The sequence below is a fragment of the Ptychodera flava genome, chromosome 17 (assembly GCF_041260155.1).
Source record: "Ptychodera flava strain L36383 chromosome 17, AS_Pfla_20210202, whole genome shotgun sequence".
Classification (NCBI taxonomy): domain Eukaryota; kingdom Metazoa; phylum Hemichordata; class Enteropneusta; family Ptychoderidae; genus Ptychodera; species Ptychodera flava.
In genome coordinates, this window is record NC_091944.1 from 30,306,806 (window position 1) to 30,327,881 (window position 21,076).

Below are 21,076 nucleotides of genomic sequence, written 5' to 3' on the forward strand. Positions count from 1 at the left end.
CATACATACAAACATACATCATACATACATACATATGCGCGTATGTACGTACTTAGGGATGTTTTACTGAAAGATGTTTGCTTTAATGTATTGCAGCTGTACTCAGAAACAGTCCTTTACGCTCTTGAATTCCTAGTGAACATTACTCGCCGAGCCCCAATTCTACAGAAAGTTCAATCCTTGGGTAACGCCTTGCTCAAATACAGCAGTTCAGGAGATGCGAAAGTCGCCAAGGTAGCACAGCTGTTGAAGACACTGGTGTCACTTTCTGGAGATGGTAAAAGTCAACTGAACATAAATGTTCCTCTTCCTGGACAGTTACTGACCAGTGAGCAACAACAGGATCGTGACATCGCCATAGCAGATTTCTTAGCACGGAATCTAGCATTGATGTGAGTACATTACACTATAGCTTAACCACCCGGTTGTATCTACCAATAAAGCCTCTACAACATATGCCCGTCCAACCCGTCGAGCAGATGTGAAGTAAAACATATTGTACAGACAGTTACTTTAGTCTTTACTGACTAATTTTACTTAAAATCTTTGGCGGGCCCTTTCGGGTGCCCCATTTTACAACATCTTTTATAATATCTTGTAAAGTCTAAATGCCCTCCGGGCACCTTATTGTCATAACATCTCTCATTTTCGGCGCACTACATTACATTAATCAATATATTAATCGATGTAACTACATTACACTTAATTACATTTGAGTTCATTCCATGAGTTCATTATTGCCCTGTTTTGATTAATAATTTAACTTACGCTTTTGCTGTTATTCTAAATGTATCCAGTGTTCAATTTGAATTATTCATTTGTTGTGCTTCTGCTACAGTTCTCATCCTTACACCTGGAAATATCTTGAATACTCAATCTACTTCTCCATATGGCCTGTGCGGGATATGCCGTGTCAATTGTTGTTTTACAATGATGTGACAGGCTTATCACGACTTGTCAACAAAGGCATTTGTTGTGCATAAAGTGGTTGTCGCCCTCACCCCATTATTGAATGTATCTAGAACTACTCAATTTCTAACTACTTTAAGCATAACAATTGCAATGTAGTGTGACGATTGTTGAACAAGAATACAAGACTTTGTTGCAAAATAGACCTACTTTTAAATGCCTTAATGACATCCTTAATTTGCTATTTAATTTGTCTTTCAAAGCTTCCTATAGGATACACCTGAGCAGCAGGGAGACTGAATGGGCCACGTTACTTGGCTAAAGGGGGCTTCAACTCCCTAAAAAATGGTATTTACCCCCTGAATGCATTGTTTCTGCGTTTGAAGGCCCGGGCCCCAGGAGGGTGCATGTGGTGACTGATTCGCTCTATCTGCCGAAGGAAGTGCTCAGGGTGGAAGGCGTTCGGCATGTTGTTTCCACGTCTTACAGACCCAAGCCCAGGGGAATGGCCCCCGCACACATGAGGAGAGCACACAATCCTCACAATCCTCACCGACCTGGGCTCTCCCCATCTGGATCAAATCGGTTTGCAATATATATATATATATATATATATATATATATATATATATATATAATATATATATATATATATATATATATATATATATATATATATATATATATATTATAAGAAACTGTAGGAATTCAGGTGTATCCCAGTGGAGCGTGGAATGGGGTGAAGATAGAAGAAACTTAGGTTGAAACACACTACCACACCTGGTTGTTAGGTTCCAAACGTATTTATTATACCTCAAACACAACGTTTCGCTCTAAATTTAGAGCTTCTTCAGGTGTTTTCTACAATAAAAAGTACGAACATGAAGTTTTGGAGTGAAACGTTGTGTCACAAGTTCATTAAAATACGTTCAGACAAAACAACTGGGTATGGTAGTGTGTATCAATCAAGTGTTCATATCATTCCACTCCACTCTCCACTGGGGATCACTGCAAACGTCCTATTGATAATATATATATATATATATATATATATATATATATATATATATATATATATATATATATATATATATATATATGTGTGTGTGTGTGTGTCTGTGTCTGTGTCTGTGTTGTGTGTGTCTGTGTGTGTCTGTGTCTGTGTTCTGTGTGTCTGTGTGTCTGTTTTCCTTATAATACCCATACCCCCTGTGTACCTGTGTACTGTGTAGGGGTGCGGGTATCAAAAGGAAAAAGCCAAAGTCTGGTATAGGAACCGAAGCAAGATGGCAAGGGAGAGAAAGCAGGATATAAATACCTTGAAGAAGGAGTTGCCCTTTTGGCCTGCTTTCCCTGAAAAGAAGGCCCTCCCAAACACATCAAACTATTTGCAAAAAAAAAAATGTACATAGCGACCTGTCTCTGACCACATTTCCCTAAATGTGTGATGGGAGATACAAAGGAGGCACGGGAGAATTACAGGTATGGCAGAAGCGCAGCGCCTGCTGTGAAATTTGATTACATCATTAGCAAGCAGGTCCCGGTGTGGGGCTTGCCAAGAAGCACACAGGATGGAGTCGCGAGGCATCCAGGTCATGCTGCAGCTCCTCCCTCTGCAGAAGCCAGACAGTACTGGCACAGTAGTACGCTGCTATTGGTCGACAAAAGGCCTAGCTAAAGTCCTTGAGGTCATGTGCGGGGATTTCCAGCGAGAAGGTAGCGATATCAGCAGTATTCAGCTACGGATTACAGTTCAATGATTTCTTTGCACCTTTTGTCTAGAGTTGGTACAGCATGATGGCCAAGAATGATGCAGAGGCAGTGCCACACAGCACCGGAGGAAGATCTATTATGACCCAGCAGAGATGTTTTACTCGATTGAAAAAGAAAGCCATCGAGGGTCATCAGCCCTATGCGATTCATAAGGGTGCCTTAACCCGAAGACTAGCTTGAGACGAGTTCCTGCTCCATCAGCTGGCTAAGCAGTTGCTTCACTCATTTTTGTCCAGCTCCATCCTGTATTCTTTGATGGTGCTCTCATTGTCTGTCTTGCTCGGAGTGTAGAAAAGCAAAAGCATCCCAATGTTCTCTCTAAACCTTTGCTGATGCTGGTGTATTGCTGCATCAAGACCCACACACTGAGGCTATCATGCCAGGCGCTGAACCCCAAGTTGACTAGCTCATCACCCGCTTCTTCACGTCTTTTGATGCAGTGCAGTCATCTAAAGCAATCAGCATCTGTGTTCCTGTGTATGCTTTGGGGCCGTCTTTATCCAATTACACCTTTGCAGGAGACCAGGAGGAGGATGACATCACCATCTGTGAAAAGGAATCTCTCATCGTAGGCTTTATTGGTCAGGTAACGGGGCACAAGAAAACAATGTACTCAAAGGTCTGACAATAGGGCCCAGTCAACAGGCCCATCAGGTACTCTGACTTGCCGCAACAGGTGGGCCCTGTTATGATCATATTGAAAGGCTGCTCTTCCCACAAACTGCTGTCTCTCTCTCTCTCTTCCGTCCACTTCGAGCTGCACGTGCCTACACTTAGAAGATGATACCGCTGAGACAGTTTGTTCCAATGTTCCAGTCAGCACGCTGACTTGCACCGGCAGCCTGTCATAATAATCTGCTGTGGCTGTGTTTTTTGGCGGATTTCCAGCTGCACTCCATCCTTCATGTTCATCACTCTCAGGCCATTGCCATGGAACATTTCATGCTTGAAGCTTCTCAAGTCCAAGGACAAGCAAACTTGTTCTTCAAGAAATCGAGCTCACAAAGGATGAGGTCCTGGTCTTCGATGCCCTCTGCAAAGTATCGGTGGGCCTCTTTCCAGAAAATCCAGGAGGGCATTCACTCGACATAGGTTTTGTTTGCAATCCCTTTGATCATAACACTTACGCTTTAAAAGCAGGATTCACAAACAGGTCACTATCTAGCCGGGCTTGCGCCTGTGCCTTTGTGAACAAAATGAGCAGCCCTTTCAACGTTGATATTCCACTGATGATGGTGTTGCTTTCTAAGCAGGGGATCGTGCGAAAACTAAAGACAAGCTCGTGAAAAAAGCTTTTTGTGCTGTTATAGTAGCCAGCAACATCTCGGGCAAAGCCCTTGTCTTTAATCGTTTCTTACTCCATCTGGATATTCATCAGTGAGTACCCCAATCAGCGGTGTCCACAGAGACTATCAGTTGAGCGGCCAGGGCCAGGGTGATTTCCCACTCAATGTGGCTGCTGAGTATGCTGGGGTAAGCAGTGCCATGGCCACTCATGAGCAGGTGCCAGAGTTTGATGGCATACTTCTTCTGATAAATGCCATACAAGTGGTTGTCCTAATCATCTTGGGCGTTGACATCGCCAGCACTGCTTCTCAGCTTTCTCAGGTTTGGGGCCTGGATGCCATAAAGGGTCATATTTGTTCGGGTTTTCCCATGTATGTAAAGATCTCTTTATTTCTCGATCATGTGGTATTGTGACAAATCAAGCAGGATCTCGCCTTCAAATTTAAGGACCAGCTGGCAGACTAATTTTTGCAACATTCTGCACCACGCTATTGTTTGCATGGCCTTTCCTTATCTCTAGGTCAAACACCTGTATACGTGAAAGAAAACAAACAAAAGGTGAACTCAGCAATTTCTGTATCAAACGAAATTTATTATGAAAAAAAATATCGCTAAGTCAAGGGATAGAATACAAACTGTAAAAGTTTACAGGCTACTTATCTCAGCTGGGACAGCAAAGCTCTAGTCTCAAAGTTGTGTCATTCAGTCGGATGAATGAACAGTCCATTGGCTTGCAGGCTTGAAGTTGTACAAAGTCCACAGTATAAATCCAGCTTGGCAGTGAAAGTCTTGAAAAGTCTTGAAATTAATACTGCTGGAGTTTCCAAATTCTTGAAGTATCACGCAAGAGACACGATCCCAAATGTCTGTCTGCAAGCCTGCTGTCCCAGTATTTATACTAATGTGATTATATAAGAGAGTAGAAGAACAATCTAGAACTTTCATTGACATGCTAATTACTGCTCTAAAATTATCTCTCTTACACAACTAATTAAATTTCCCGAACATTCTAAACATGACTAATTGAATTCAAAGTCGTGAGGCATCCATGCCTCAATAAACTGATCCCACCCTTGGCAGCAGGGGAGTCCCTTCACATCTCTTCACAGTGGACTTTGTCAGGCTGGAGGTGGATACTGCTTTTGAGGGCCTTGAGAGCCAAGTACTTGGCTTGATGCTCGACCTCAACCTCTTCATAATAGTGTGTGGAATTGACCAGAAAAAGAAAAACTGACTGAGAAAGACTGAGAAAGCAGTCAGGACACAAAGTCGTCTAATACTATAAATGACTACTTTATTACTATTATACTAATAATAGACAGTGGCTACATACAGTGAAACATAACACTCGAGTGAGAGGCCATGCACAGAGTCCAGTGACGTGAAGTGTCTCTGTTAAGGGTAGAAATGTCTCTGATTTGGGAAGTCGAGGTTTCCCGTAGATAAAGCACCTTTGATGGGAAAGTGTCAATGAGTCAAGAGAAAGGCACATGATAGATAAGACATAAGACATAATTGCCTTAACAGAGGGAATATCTGTTTGGTAAATAAATAGTGATAGGAAGCGGTGTCATACAGCTGAAATCTTAGGGGAATGCTATCTGAGTATCTACAGTAAGACACTTTACTAATGATGATGTAATACAAGATGTATTTCTTAACATTCTCCCAAGTGGGAAAATTACAAGTGTACCTATGATTGTGAAATCTCATTGCTTTGCATTGGCGGTTGATTTCCAGGGGTACAGCTTGATGATGGAACGATTTGTAGGTCCATTGGCAGTTCTGATTCCCGCAGAATGACTGTTGCTGTCATTTCCTTGTTTAGCCTTTCTACAGTGGCTAATTTCAAATCAATTCGGCATTAAAAGTTGCTGTGTACAAGCACAACATCACCGCTTTGAATGTCATTGTCTGTTGTGGCGTGGATATTGTGATGCTCATGTGAGACAGACAAGTATTCCAATATCCATCTGTGCCAGAAATGTTCTGTAATTGAGCAATACCCCAGAGGCGTTTTCTCAAGTCATCTTCATTTCCAAATAATGGGTCCGAAATTTCAGTGTCGTCAATGAGTGGGTGAGGCATGTTGGTGATGATGCAACTATGTAGCATATGTGAATGGGTAGAGGTATTACATAATTCGAATTTGAAGACAGATAGGTGAAAGGGTGACAGGTTATATGTGAGACTGGTCATGCATTCCAAAAATCAACCAAACCATGGAACGCGTTTACGAATAAAGGAATATTCTATGAATTTGTTAGCCATGTATTGTATAACGTAGGATGAGTCAAAGACTCTGCGAAGTTCATTAGCCATAGAGAGGTATGTAGCGGCATTTTCAGAGATCTTCTTTAAAGGGTGCAAGCGTTAGACAGCAAAATGGCATAAGGGGCATAAGAATAAGGCATTTGACAAGTCCGATATAAGTTTGAGATGATTTGCTCGCATTACAGCACAAGTGGAAAGACAAATATAAGCCTTTGTTTCCTTACCAGTAATAGTGGATGGCGGAACTTCATTTACGCAGTATTTCTTAAGAGGGGCTTGAACTTGATGCTGATACGGTTTACCAATATCTTTCAAACACATTACACATTTGCATATTAACTTCTTCACAGCTTGTTGTATCTTGGGGATCCAGCATCATTGACAAAGTTGAGTAATCATTGTTTCTAGTCTGGTATGGAGTACACATGTATAGGTGGTTAAGATGATGAGTTCCCTCGAGTTGGGAGCAGACTAGGGAATCTTGCGACATACCGTATTTGAGAAGCGTGTTATGTAGCCTGAGACCACAGGGAAGAATCTTGTCGCCATCAGCCTCCTGATGCAGCCACTCATGTGGCATCTCACCAGTCAGCAGTGGCAGCTGACCCTGGTCACCGCAGCAGATGACTTGGACACCCCTGTGGTTGAGCCAGTCTAGGAAGGACTCCAGAATCGGCTGGGGCATGGTGCAGACCTCATCCCAGATGATCACACAGGGGATGTACTTCTTGCCCATCTTTCCAGTGTCCATTCAGTCTGACCACTCCAGCTAAAGAAGCTGTAAGCCTTGATCCCTCTGGCCCGCATGTCTTTTGCCACATGGGTCAATGTGAACATAAGGGGGGTCTCTCTGGTGGAACAGCTCGATCACCTTATGGTTTTGCCACTGCCCCTCTCCGTACAAGTAGCTCAATTGACATCGGTTCAGCAGGTCATCATGGCATTGGGGGGTGCTTTGAGGGAGGTCCATTTTCTACACACAGCCTGGGGCGAAAAGCCATATGATCCTTAGGCATGTACTGCTGCTCATTCTTGTCCCATGCCGGAGGCAGCTGGGAGGAGCCACAAGATCTAAAACTTACAGTTGAAGCATAAGTCTTCCCCACATTCACAGAGCTTGGAACCCACAAACACCTAAACCCCTTCTAGCCTGTGGAGCACTTCTTTCTGCAGATAGGGCGAATCAGTCACCAAGCGCATCACCTCATCCGGGGTGAATATCTAAACCATGTACAGTAGATTGATATGAGCATTTGTCAGCATGCTTGCCTGCAGATGGGCATACTGCGGCTATGAGCCATGGTAGTACGTAAGGATATGGCCTTTGGGGCATCTCGCTGGTGCTTGGACAAGGTCGTCACTTTTGCAGGTGTCTCTGTCTAAGCAGTCGAGCTTAGCTTTTGTCGATCATCAGCCATCAGGTCAGGCTTTTTCTGTCGGCCTTGCAGCCCTGCGTGAATTTACCAATGATGCTACAGCCCTGGTTGTAGTCTTCAGGGAGCCAGACCTTGGTCTGTTTCTCGAAGGCGATGATGGCTTCACAGGCTTTGAGAGTGGTTAGGAGGCCAGTCTCTGTCAGGAAGGCAAGAAGCTGTGTGGGGGCCAGCCATTCTCTATGAAATACTTTCCAATCCACACAGGGATGACAGGGTGGGCAACATTATTGAAACTCCCACTCCTCGGCCATAGCAAAACCACTGCCAATGTCTTTGGGAAAAGGGTTTTGATGGCTACACAGGTCATACGGTTGGATGCCCAAAGCACTCAAAGAAAGGTTTGGCTTTGCCTTCTCCTCGGAATGTAACTTGGTAGCATGCCTTCATGTCGATGCTAGCATGCTCCATGCAACCCTTCTGGATGTCTTGAAGAAAGAGGGCTAGGGTTTGCTTCCAACTGTTCTTTGGTGCTGGCCGCATGGTTCTGGCTGAAAGCTGGCTCAGAAATTTCATGGGTCACCCAGGCCTTCACAAACGTTCTGGAGCCTCTCATGGGCTTCCAGTGTCCCTTAAGTGTGGCCGTCTTGGATTACGAACTGGTGGACTTTAAGTCATCTACCGTTACAGCCTCCCATTAGCAAGACTGCTAGTGCTCACTCTGGGTAGCACTTCAGATGGCCTGCCACACTTCATCCTCGTAGATGTTGACCCCTCTGTTTTGAGGAAAGTGCAGTTCTTTGGGCCAGGCATGGCTGTTGTGGTAGACGAGTTCTTTGAGGTGATGGTTGCCATTACAATCCCTACCATACTTCCCACTTTTGTAGATGTCCTCGCCGGCGATGTCCAACAGAATGATCACCCTCTTGAGGATATTTTCTGTTTGGCCACATCACTGACAGTGGCACCAGTCGCATTAGCTCTCTCCTTCCGCTCCCATATTTTCAGACACCATGGGGGTGTGAGCCCTGGCCTTAAAGCCCCCCTTCAATTATCAGATTTATCTAACATAAATATTATTTACTTGATAAAATATTCAATGGAAAACAAAAGAATGACAAACTGTTAATGGGCTATTGACACATTCGCTAATGCGAGAACTGGGATTGAGAAGGGCGCCTTTAAAAGGCGCCTTCAAAGTGCGCCATGACTTGCTGGGCCTAAACGTTGAAGTCATCCTTTCTTAGCTGGCCAGATTGGCAGAGTCTGGGTCTCTGAGGTGGTAGAACACACACACAAACTGCGGTGACTGGGGAGGTATGCTGATAGTACACTTTATTGATCTCAGTCAGTACACCAGGCTTTGTGACCTTAGTGATGATAACGATGGCTGCCCTTTTTTCCATCGGCAAGGACTGGGTCAAATTTGCCTTAGACACACCAGTTGCCTTGATTTACCTCGCACAGGAAGTTAATTTTCAGAATGAACTGTGCTGCCTTTTGATCTGTCATGCTAGCGTTCAGTTCCACCATGGCATTGACATACCTTCTATCTTCAATCTCAATGCGGTCCTGGTCCCCTCTTTCAATCAACCAGATAGAAAAGACCATGGTGTTACCATCAACTCAAATTTGGTTTCATGCCAACAATTATAACAATCGTTATGAATTTTTGCAGGAAACAGAAATATATAACCAAACAAAGGCAACTTCTGACTTTCTTGTCTTTGTTAGAAAACACAACATACATGTTGCTCGTCAATCGTCATGGTTAAGTGATGTTTTCGATAAAGGGCCTTGTATACTGCTGGATCAATTGTGCTTTGACTTTTGCCATAAATGTTCAAATCAGATTCGTATGTGACTGTATTGAAAAATTCCTTTGGTTTACTTTGACTGAAAACTCTCGCCAGGTACACCTCACAGTTCAAAAATAATATAAGTGCCCGTGCTTGATTACATTGCCTTTCTCACTTTAACAGTGACAATAATTGTTATCTGTGAGACTATTTCATTCACTACAAAATTGAAGACTCCTTCAACAAATTGTACGCATCACTACTTTAGTGGGTTTGACAATGCAAAACCAAAAGGCTTGATAATACACGCTCAGTTTTTTCCACCACCGGGTATGCTGGGTATGTTCTCCTTGCGTCTCCTCGTTTGCTATTTAGACTGTCCATGGTCATATTTAACTACTCAAAGTTACAATGCAAAATGTCAAACTTAGGGAGCAGTCATTATTTAAGGCCTTGGGGGTCCAGAGGAATTTCATCGGAAACTCAGAAATTTCAGAAACTCAGAAACTCAGAAATTTCGAGTAACCCCCTGCCAACCACGATGAATTTGATTACCCCCTCTCTAACCCAGATATTTTGACTGACCCCCCCCCCCCTTAGAAAAGTGATATTTGTAAAATTTTCAAAATATATGTACAGTAATAGTACCGACCTTTCAAATCCTGGTGTACCCTACTAGATTATCATCGGCTATCTTATGACGGTTGAAAAATGTGAAACCAACACAGTGAAATTCAAAGTGACAACAAAATACAGATATAAAAGCACAAGCTATAACCAGTATCCAACCATATAGTATTGTTTAATTTGGATGGGTATCATGACAGGGTTTTCACTAAGATATCTGACTGGGCAGAATTTGAAAGTACAGGGGGGAGAACACGTGAGAGACTGAGGGGAAACGTGTCAGAGGGGACTGTCCAATATTTTGCATGGAAAATCTTTAGAAATTGGTTTGTGCAATTGTGCTGAGATGTGTTTCAATTTATTTCGCACAAAAATTGAGTAACCCCCCCCCCCTCTTCCTCTTACATTTTGAGCAACCCACTCCCTTGAAGTTTTCAATATTTGAGTGACCCCCTCACATTCCTCTGACCCACAGGCCGTAAATAATGACGGCTCCCTTATCAGAAAAATTCAAATGCAAACTCTGTAGATGAAGCATGATCTATAAGTGTATATCGATGTATTTATTACTGTATTTGGTCTCGTTTTTATAGTGTTACGAAGAAGCACTTCTGTGATATTGTGATGACTGACAAGTACCTCAAGGATTGGAATGATGTCGCATTCACAATTGATGCAATGGGAAAATTTGCCGTCGATAACATCATATTTGTCAACGAACTGTTCGCAAAGAGAATCATCTCGACAATCCAAATGATACTATCGATGGAACAGCTGTATACTATGCAGTCTGAAAATCAGGTGAGCCCCTGAATTTTGTCACAAGAGCAATTGTTACAACTTTTCATATATTACCCGACCAGCCATAAAAACGGCGCCAGTCCAAATCCTCTTGTGTTCTATAGCGTTCGTCCAAAACAGCTTCATTATATGAACTGTAACACTCAAAACGGGCATATCATTGAGTGAACTTCCTCAGGAATATTGTTTCGATTGAAGGAAAGCTACTTTTCGGAAACTCAGATTAAATTCAAATTCAAATTAAGAAATGGAATCAATTTAGAAAAATGCTTGGGGTGCTTTTAGCTACTGTTTTCCGTTCAAAATCCTGACCTCTTGCTTACTCGGAAACCGGACAAAAATAAACAACGCATGCATTTGGTCGCGTTATCACATCAATTGCATCTTTGATCATTTGCCTAAAGATATGCCATAATTATTAACTAACCTATGACATCTGTCATTGTAACGTTTTGAATTAATTCCGTTCCTGTAGTGTTCTCGATCTAAAAATATGCAACAGAGAAAATGTGTGTCCCGTCATAAATTAGGAATATGCATAGTATGCTATTAGATAGGAATAAGTTAGGGCAGGGACATACAGTAGGTGGGCAAAAGCGGACTGTTGGTGTTAATGTGCTTGAAACTGGTGGGGTCAAAATCAAATTCGTCTCCTATGTCATCAAACCTGATATAAGGATGAAATGTTTTGTCGACTTTGAAGGATTTGTATTCTAAGCAGCAGAGGGACCCTATTTTCGACTTTCCTTTATATCAAGCAAGAATGCATATATCATTTGCAGTTATTCCCTAAATCAAGAACTTTTCTTTGAAATGAAAAATTGATAAATATTGCTATTGAGGCCCCTTGTTTAAGTTCTTAACAACGTCTGCTTCCTTTAAAAGTAATTTTGCAGGGAAGGGAGTATTGGTCAATAAATGGAATCCATTCTGTTGGAATACTTACCTTCCGAAGTCAATAAACTTGTCAAGCACAGCTTTATATTTTCTGGTATGGAATACTGACCATTTAAGGTAGAATACGCCTGGGGATAGATATTTGGACTCTCAAACTTTTCCAATTCTTTTCCGATCTACCACTTGTATGGGGTCATTTTTAATCCATTGAGGAGAAAAAATCGAAAATTTTAGTTAAACACACAGGGATGGAGGCCATTTGAACTTCAAATATCGGTAAAAGTTGGGTAATTTGTTTCTGTAAGACCTTAATTTGCAAGTTAACCCTCGTTTTATTTTTGATTTTGAAAGAGAGTGGTTGAAAGATTCCTTAAGGAATGTTTGAGCAAAAGTTTAAAGTGAATTACTTTGAAGCATTGGCATTAGACGAACTAGACATATGTCTAAATCAAGGTGTTGCCAACACTGCCTGGTGCAATTAACAGCTAAGGGGTAACATGAGTCGATCATAAAAAAATCAACTCTGCAAAAGTTGAAACCTTGTCCAGTGTGAGGTCAGACTTAGTCAAAACAACACCACACCACACATATCCACGCACTGCACAGCCCGCTAACTGTCTAGGACGTATGCTGTCAGGTTAATAATGCCTTTCAATATACAATTTTTTAACTTTTGAATTTTGTGTGCCGGTTAAAATTTGCAATGCTGTAATGTAATTGTAATTCGTCAAATCATATTTTGTTGAACTAAGCAACAACAAGTGACTGCGTTCTAAGCAGACGTGATTTGTGGATTTTGTGGTGTTGTTTCGACTACGACTGACCTCCCGCTAGACAATATCTCAACTTTTGCAGAGTTGATTTTTTGTGATCGATTCATGTTACCACTTAGCTGTTAAATGCACCTGACAGTGTTGGCAACACCTCGATCTAGAAAATATTTCAAGTTCGTCAAATGCCAATTCTTCAAAGTAATTCACTGTAAGTCTTCACTTTCGCGGCGAATACTACCTTAAAAACCTGTACTGAATTGTGAGCCGTTTTTAGCTCCGCTGTAAGCGACACAGAGCTTATATTATAGGATGATTGTCTGTCGTCGTCAGTTGTCCGTCTATACATCCGTAAGTAGTCTGTCAAAATTTGGCTTCTTGTCTGAAACTGCTGCTGTTATACTTTGAAATTTGGCTTGCATATTCCTTGGGGACCTTATTTAGGTTTGTTCAAATCGTAGTGAAATTTGTATATTTGTACTTTGAGACAATTCTTCCCATTTTTGATGAAACAGCTTCCCTGTTACCGCTTGTCAAATCACTCTGAAATTTGATAAGCAAGTTTCTAGGGGTGACTTCAGTCAGGTTTGCTAAAATTGTGATGAAATTTGCATTTTGTATTTTTGGGACAATATTCTTTGTTTTGGTGAAAAAAATCATCTTCTCTGAAACCACAGGTCAATTGCTTTGAAATTTGTTATGCAAGCTCGTATGAGTGTCTCAGTCAGTTGTATTTCAATTATAGTGTAATTTGCATATTTGGATTTTTGGTGTAATTTTTTCTCTTTTAGCTCTTTTTGAAATCGCTTTGTACTTGATATGAAACTTGATCTTGAGTTCCTGAGCTTTCTTAAGTCAGGTTGTTCATATTGTGATCGGAACTAATTTGGGAGAATTGGATCTTCGTATCGTTAACATTTATCAACAGCGTAAGGTGCACTACAGCAACATGTTGCAATATAACAACTTAAAAATAAAAGCAGAAGAGCGTACATTTGCAGATTAAATTGACAGTACTTTACTATCCAATTATCCAATTGCTTCTAAATAAATCTTGTTGTTACATGTTTTTACTTAAAGGGAAGTCTTACCTTTTGGTCATTTTTTCCTCAAAATCCACTTACTTGTCTGATAGCTTTGAGATTTGGCAAACAGTTTTCTAGGGATGATCATAATGTGATTATTAAAATTCTGCCTCACTGCTGTCTAGCAGGTGTCACTCAAGATTGTGCAAGTCTACCCAGCATTCAGTGCGCATTCTACTTCAGTGACAGTAACACTACTGAAATATCGCTCCACGATTTCGGCGATAAAAATATTTTTTTGTGAGAGTATTCTCACAGAAAGTGATCGAACACGGTATTTTAATACCCATAGGTGTTCAAATATCTCGCAATCAGGAATTTTCGCTGACATTATTTTGCACTTTGAACTTTGGTAATGATATGGAGATGTTGAAAGGCAATAACGCCAGCGGCGGTACGACTCACAGGCAGCAAAAACCAGCAACAAGAAGAGCATCCTCGAGCTCCACAGATCGTAACCAGACATCAGGCAATGGGCAGCCTATGGGAAAACCGGCTACAATAACTTCACATGATGCAGAGAACTTGAGAAGCCCTACAAGACCAAACCAGCACCGAGAAAGACTGTGGCAACTGAACAGCGGGAAACCTTTGACAGTGACAGTGATATGCCATGCATTTTTCAGACGGACCGCTGTCGAGAAATACACAACCAGTAGGGCCGATACAGTTAACCCCTACAAATACCGTAAGTTCTCTCTCAACCCGATCAAGGGCACCTAAGTTACGGGAATGTTGATTCATGCAAAAAATGTTTCAAATGCCGCAAGAATCCATGGCGCGATTTGCTGGCACCCTTCAAACACTAACATCCGATATGGCGGCTGGTGTGAGAGCAGATCATATTGAAAACTGGAAAACGTCAGTTTGAAAGATCAGATAATGAAGATCAACCTACAAAAATGAGTAAAACTCATGCAGAAACTACTGAACATGAAAATGAGCTAGATGATATCGATTATGCAGATCTTTTACAAGACTCCACAAGGGACATCGATACTAATAATAGAAATAATGCAGACGACACTGCAGCAACGGTCAACGATCACGATTGCTTGAAAGAGTTGAATGAACTCTACGATATGGAGGGTGAATGCAGACCCCCTCTAAGCGACCACTTAGCTACAGTGACGAACAAAATGCCGATAAAGAAACCCAGTGAGGAAAAAACTAAACAACTACCAGATTCGTACTTGCAACCACAGAATATACAAAACGTTCAACTTGTACGAGTCAATGAGGCCATTTGGGCCAAACTGAACAGACAGGTCAGACTGAGAGACATAAGTATGCAGAATGTACATACATTTATGCGGAAAGGTTTAATACCACTATACACACTGCTTGACAAGGTAATGTCACCTCCAGCTAAAACTGTTTCTACAACTGCTGATAAATCAGATTTGCCAACAGATCAAATACAGAAAGTTGTGATTGATGCCATGTCTTGTGTAACACAAGCTAATTACTTGATGAACATACGCAGAAGAGTACTAATCAGACTTACACTTGGACTAATATTCAAACAATTTTGTGGCACATCCACGCCAGTGACTGACGATCTCTTTGGAGACGACCTACCAAAACAAGTCAAGACCTTGTAGACACAACCCGTATTGTCATAAAGTACAGATCAGCATAAGCAGCAACAGACAAGCTAACAGAAGCTGGTCCAGACAAGGCCTAAGCTAAAACAGATACAGCAACTACAGGAAAGACTACAAGTCAAGTGGTAAGAATGATTTTTTATTCAAGAAGAATTACACAAAGAACGGATAAAACGAGAAACGCCAGTAGATCCCCAGCTTACTCCTAACTTGGAGGTAAGCACCACATGATCAATTATCCATGTAACATACACAGGATAATTTCAGGCAGGTCAATTGAGACACAGTTAACCCAGTGGAAAACTATAACTAAAGACCAGAATACCGTATACCCAATCACGGTTACTCTACCTAACCGGTTAGGAAACTGGCCTGTTCCTTTGTTTTAGTCCTTGTCTCGATAAATATTTGGACAAAAGGGTGTTAACGAGTAGTTCACACGTTGGCCTACTGGTATCCAGTGGCGGCACACGTAATTTTAATGGAACAGTATAGAGTCAGGACCTTGGATGTAAACAACCTGATCCGGATAGCGAAAAAAGATGGCCGCCGTCTCTAACCGAAATAAAACAATGTCTGAAATCTCAAGAAAAATAGCATGAAAGGCCAAATGAAATAGCCATTGCAATTAAGTGAGCCTTCAAATGTTTGCCAAGACTCGTAACTAACACATTTGTTGAATATTGCACTTATATTTTGGGTTGGAAGTATCGCCGCCATTTTGAAAGACCAGCTGCAATGCAATATTACGGTCTCGGAATCGATCGCCTTTTTCTTTACAGCAAAATGAAATTAACTCATAAAATGTGGCATCCAGTAAGTTTGAAACATCCTTAAGGCGATCAGTGGTATCGGCACGTCAATTTAGATGATCCGTTCACTGATTGCCATGCGTTTGAAAAAAGAGTCAGACACGAAAGAACAAAATGGCGGAGTTCGACATCGTCGGCAATAACATACGTGACAGTTGTAAATAGGGTCGAAAATCATTTAATTTGCAAACAAAGCAATCAAAAAAGACATAAACTACATGTTTAATTCTGAGATGTTAAGTTTTCAAAAACTAGCACCGAGATTGAAGGGTCGGAAGACACAGTACCTGTACTGGCGATACAATAGTGAATATGTCTGCCGTCATAAAACATACAACTAACACGATTGGAACTAATTTTGGATAATTGGATTGTGAAGGAATGTCGATATAATCTGCAAATGTAGCCTCATCTGCTTTTCATTTTAAGGTACACACTTGTTTTTGAGTAATTGTAATATCACAATATTCAGCTATAAACAGTCCGGGTTCCATATAGAGGATAGTTGGGAAGAGCCAATGGCGTACCGTATATGTAATGAGGTCTAGGCAAGAACCAATCACGTACTGTATGTGTAACAAGGGTCAAAGGTTACGTTGGTTCACTGTGAAATGTTATGCCTAGTTCGCGATCTGACCTGACAGATCCACCGATCGAGTGAGAATGTTGGTACCAGGAAGTGTCTCAGCCCGAGTCAATTCGTTACGTTCTACTCGTTTAAAATTGTATGATTTCTTCAGGAATAGTTGTCTGAGTTTCTTAACCTTGACCATGTTCGACAAAGAGTTATTGGTCGTTTTTCGTTCTCTTTCAAGCTTTAGGTGAACTTCACGGCGATCGATCCGGCGCACGTTTTTCTAAGCGAAGGGTCAATCGTACCGGGAAATGCATGGTGATCGAAAAAATCGTGCTCCATCGTGCTCCGATGACCGACTAAAACAGTTGACCCATCTTTGCAAAGCTTGAAACATTCTCCATACTGCAGATGGCAAGGTTAAATTGAAATTTGACCAAAAATAGGCGACATTTGGCGACAAATAACTTACTGTAAATTTACAAGGGTCAAATCCTGATTTCTAGGAGCGGTACCTGGCCAGGAAAATCATCCAAAGAAGTAATTTTCGATGTACTAACCACTTGTGTCGGTCACCATCTCGACCGTACTGAACATTGTGCGTAACGTTTACATCTAAAAACTACCCAGTCCTAAAAATAAAGGGTGAAATCAAGCCGAAAAGTTCCAAAGTCGTTGCAATGTACGAGCGTAAGTTGCACGGTTAATTATTCATGACGTTGAGACTGCAGGTTCGCTGATTGGTTTATCATAGTATCCTCTATATGAACATTACCCGGACTGATAAAGCACCAAACACTTTTGACAAATTTGAAAATATAAAGATCCAATTATATCAAATTAGTTCCGATCGTGTTAACTATCGATTTTCGCCAACATTAATTGTTATAATGATAGCAACTACCTACTCCTCTGTTATGTATATATTTTCATCTTTCAAGCAGGGTTTTTATAACGTCGGTCTATCTTTAAAATGCGAAGAATTTGCGATTTTCTTGGCGCTTATGTCAGGGCAAAGTACAACGGCGCGATTCTAGAACACACACTATGACATCATTGGCTTCGGGGCGCATCCCGGACGTTAGCTCCTCGTTCACACCTTTGAACAATACATGTACAAGTTTCCTAACTGTTGGGGTAGAGTAACCGTGACTCAATGCTGTTATGTGCTACAAAATAAATTTGATCCAAATGTCCAAACAGACAGGACCAAGAAATATTTATCATATCAGATACAAAGCTCCTGCCGAAAAATATCATTGAACTTACAAGTCAAGATTTGGAACTGGGCTATAACACATAATATTTGGCTTAGTTCAGCTCATGTACCAGAGGTTCATAATATAGAGGCAGATTTGGAGTCAAGACATCAAAATAGAGACATAGAATGGATGCTAAATAGCAACGTCTTTACGGACGTAATCCATATATTTGGCAGTCCCGAAATTGACCTATTTGCCTCGAGACTCAATCATCATTGTAACACTTATGTATCATGGCAGCCATTTCCAGGCTTATGCTGTGGATGCATTTAGTTTAAACTGGTCTAACTGGCATTTCTAAGAGTAATACAGAAAATACAGCTAGACAAAACAAGGGGGATTCTGATTATGCCATTTTGGATGACTCAACCATGGTTTGCACTGCTGACAAAGTGTCTGATTGTGGACCCACTTCTGTTACCCAGACGGAACTCTCTGTTGACATTGCCCCAGGACAGAACTGAAAGAAACTGAAACTGTTGGCATGCCACTTGTCAGGCAATCTCTCCGAGGTAAAAAGACTATGAGAGCAGTTACAGAGGTTATCTTCCAATCATGGACACCAGGGACGAAGGGATAATACAACTCGTATTTGGAACGTCGGAGACAGTTTTGCTGTGAAAGGAAGATTAATGCATTTTCACCATCTATAGGAGAAGCGATGGACTACCTCGCTATGCTGTATAACTCTGGGTTAGGGTATAATGCAATTAACACTGCCAGATCAACTCTGTCTTCCTTTATTGTGATAACAAACACTCAAATAAACTTTGGAAGTCGCTCACTGGTTGTCCAGTTTATGAAGGGAGTGTTCAACAAAAAACCATCATTACTCATATACAAAGTGACATGGAACACAAGCATTGTACTTGGGCTCCTCAACCGTTGGTCTTCAAACTCTCCCTTAAAGACTTGACGCTGAAATTAGTGACCCTTATTGCACTACTGACAGCTCAGAGAGTTTAGACTATACATTTAACTTATATAAGAAACACTGTCAAAACAAAAGAAGGTGTTATAATAAAAATCGGAGATTTAATCAAATAGTCTCCTGCTAACAGACATATCAGACCATTACAACTTCCTGCTTACCCTTGGAAGCTTTGTATGCTTACCGTTCTGAAAGAGTATATTTCTCGTACAGAGTCTTTAAGACAGACACAAACTGCTTTGTTTATTAACTATATTGGCAAACATCTGCCCGTATGCAAGTCAACCATTGCTAAGTGGATTAAAACCACGTTGTGTGTTGCTGGTTTAGATTTAACCATTTTCAAGGCGAACAGTGTTTGTGCCGCTAGTGCTAGTTCTGCATTGAAGAATATGTTACCAGTTGAGACTATCCTTTCCTCGGTAGGCTGGTCAAACGATAAAACGTTTGCAAAGTTTTTACAATAATCTATCTTTAATGTTTGTGAATTTGGAAGAAAAATTTTAGGAAAAGCTACTGCAGAGTTTTACACCTGCTGCCATGCCCTGTTCAAGTGTTACAGTACTCTTTTGCCACCATTGAGTAGTTAGAAAATGAATATTCTTGGAAATATTTATAATTGTTGGCAAAGTGAATTTGATTAGCTCATGCAGGTAACGCTAAACATCTCAAGTGACACCTGACAGCAGTGAGGCAGAATTTTTAAGTAAAGCGAAACTTACTTTTAAGTTGAAGTTTGGCTAGAATTCTGCCGAGCTGCTGTCGCAGCAAAGGTGTCACTCGCCCACCCTGATCCATATGTACGACATAAGTAGATCATCTGAACGCATTGGGAACATGCATGTACCCCTCCTTAGACTTGGTTTGAATGGACATGGTTATAACCATTCGGCGATAAAGACTGAATGCTGGGTAGCCTTGCGCATTCTCCAGTGACACCTTTGCTGCGACAGCAACTCGGCAGAATTCTAGTCAAACTTCAACTTCCAGGTAAAATTCGTTTAACATACAAATTATGATGCAATCTGCAATTTTGTATTTTGGGGCAAAGCATTTGTTTCTCAAAAACTACTTGTCTGGGCATGGTAGACATGCCCCTAGATATGATCTTAATGTGGTATGTTCAAAATATGGTAAAATCTTCAATGCGTGTTTTTGCGGCTATGTTTGCCATTTTATCCGGGCCGTCTTGAACTGAACTATCAAAGATTTTAATTTTCCACATCAGCATATTAAATCACAAACAGAGGTATTCTCTACATAACACAGCACGGAGATCTATCGATCGGTAGGTCGCTTGTGGCCGAGGAAAGTCGAGTTGATATATTTTTCTTGCGCCGTTTATGTTTATCATAATGTATTACAGTATATAGAACTAACAAATCAAATATTTTATACCATTCTGTACTTCATGGAATAATCCTGTTTTCAAAAATCAAGGAATTCCTCCGATTTCTGAAATATGTAACTGTGAAAGTTTGCCATTTTGGTATATAACACAAGCTGAGCTAGTTAATTTGGTCAGTTTGTCCAGATTAGTCACGAAGGCATGTGACTATAATAATTTAACTCTAACTTCCAAGTTTAACATCTAAGTTTATACAGAGTCTAAAACGTGAATGCAAAAACTATATCAGCTTTGTAAGCAAGCATAACAACACGTTCTTAATGGAGGTTATCCAGGCACCCATCACTGAGCACAGGGATCTTTAAAATAGAAGAGGGTTGTGTATTTCAAGGGGATATTAGTTGGACCTACGAAATACGAACATTCTGGCAGAATTGAGCCATTTTTACAGTGGTACAGTGGTCTGTCCGAGTCCGAACAAGATAGTCAAAGAGCATCACCACATTGACTTCAGGAAATCTACGACCTGAGTGATTACAGATATAAACAATGTTACCGCAAAAACCTTAAGGCATTGCAGTGAATTGATCGCTAAAAGAGAAGTTTTCTCATTATCAGCAGGACACTAAAAAGTATATTTAGGTATTAGTGTGCTCGCACATGTTTTCAAGTGTGGGAACATGTCTTGGCAATTAAGTATTGAGGCTTATATGTCGTATATCATAGTTATGCTCAGATCTTCTTACCTCTTGCAGAGATGGGCATGGTTGACAGAGAAACTGCTGGATTTGCTGATACAAATAAGCGAAAGGAAATCGTTTGGAGGTATCTGACTCAAAATGACTTATTTAGTATTTACTGGCGTATACTTCACTCGACTTCTCGTACAATAATTACAGGAAAAGCCTTGGTTTTGATGGCATTTTATTCACTGAACGTGGGCAAGA

The 21,076-nt window shown here is 41.0% G+C and overlaps 1 protein-coding gene across 1 annotated transcript; it reads left to right on the forward strand.

Annotated features, from left to right (window-relative positions):
* The first annotated feature begins 42 nt into the window (after window positions 1–42).
* On the forward strand, window positions 43–21,006 carry LOC139116369 (uncharacterized). The gene is made up of 3 exons (XM_070679007.1): window positions 43–392; window positions 10,636–10,843; window positions 20,885–21,006. Exons 1-3 carry the CDS (start codon window positions 43–45, stop codon window positions 20,960–20,962), a joined length of 636 nt encoding a protein of 211 aa, XP_070535108.1. The 3' UTR covers window positions 20,963–21,006.
* The last annotated feature ends 70 nt before the right edge of the window (window positions 21,007–21,076 follow it).

Bases quoted from the DNA above. Each gene is read 5' to 3' on its own strand.
- LOC139116369 (XM_070679007.1), top strand. From the start codon at position 43: ATGTACGTACTTAGGGATGTTTTACTGAAAGATGTTTGCTTTAATGTA. The intron at 393-10,635 runs GTGAGTACATTA...TCGTTTTTATAG, and splicing joins GCACGGAATCTAGCATTGAT to TGTTACGAAGAAGCACTTCT. The intron at 10,844-20,884 runs GTGAGCCCCTGA...TACCTCTTGCAG, and splicing joins CTATGCAGTCTGAAAATCAG to AGATGGGCATGGTTGACAGA.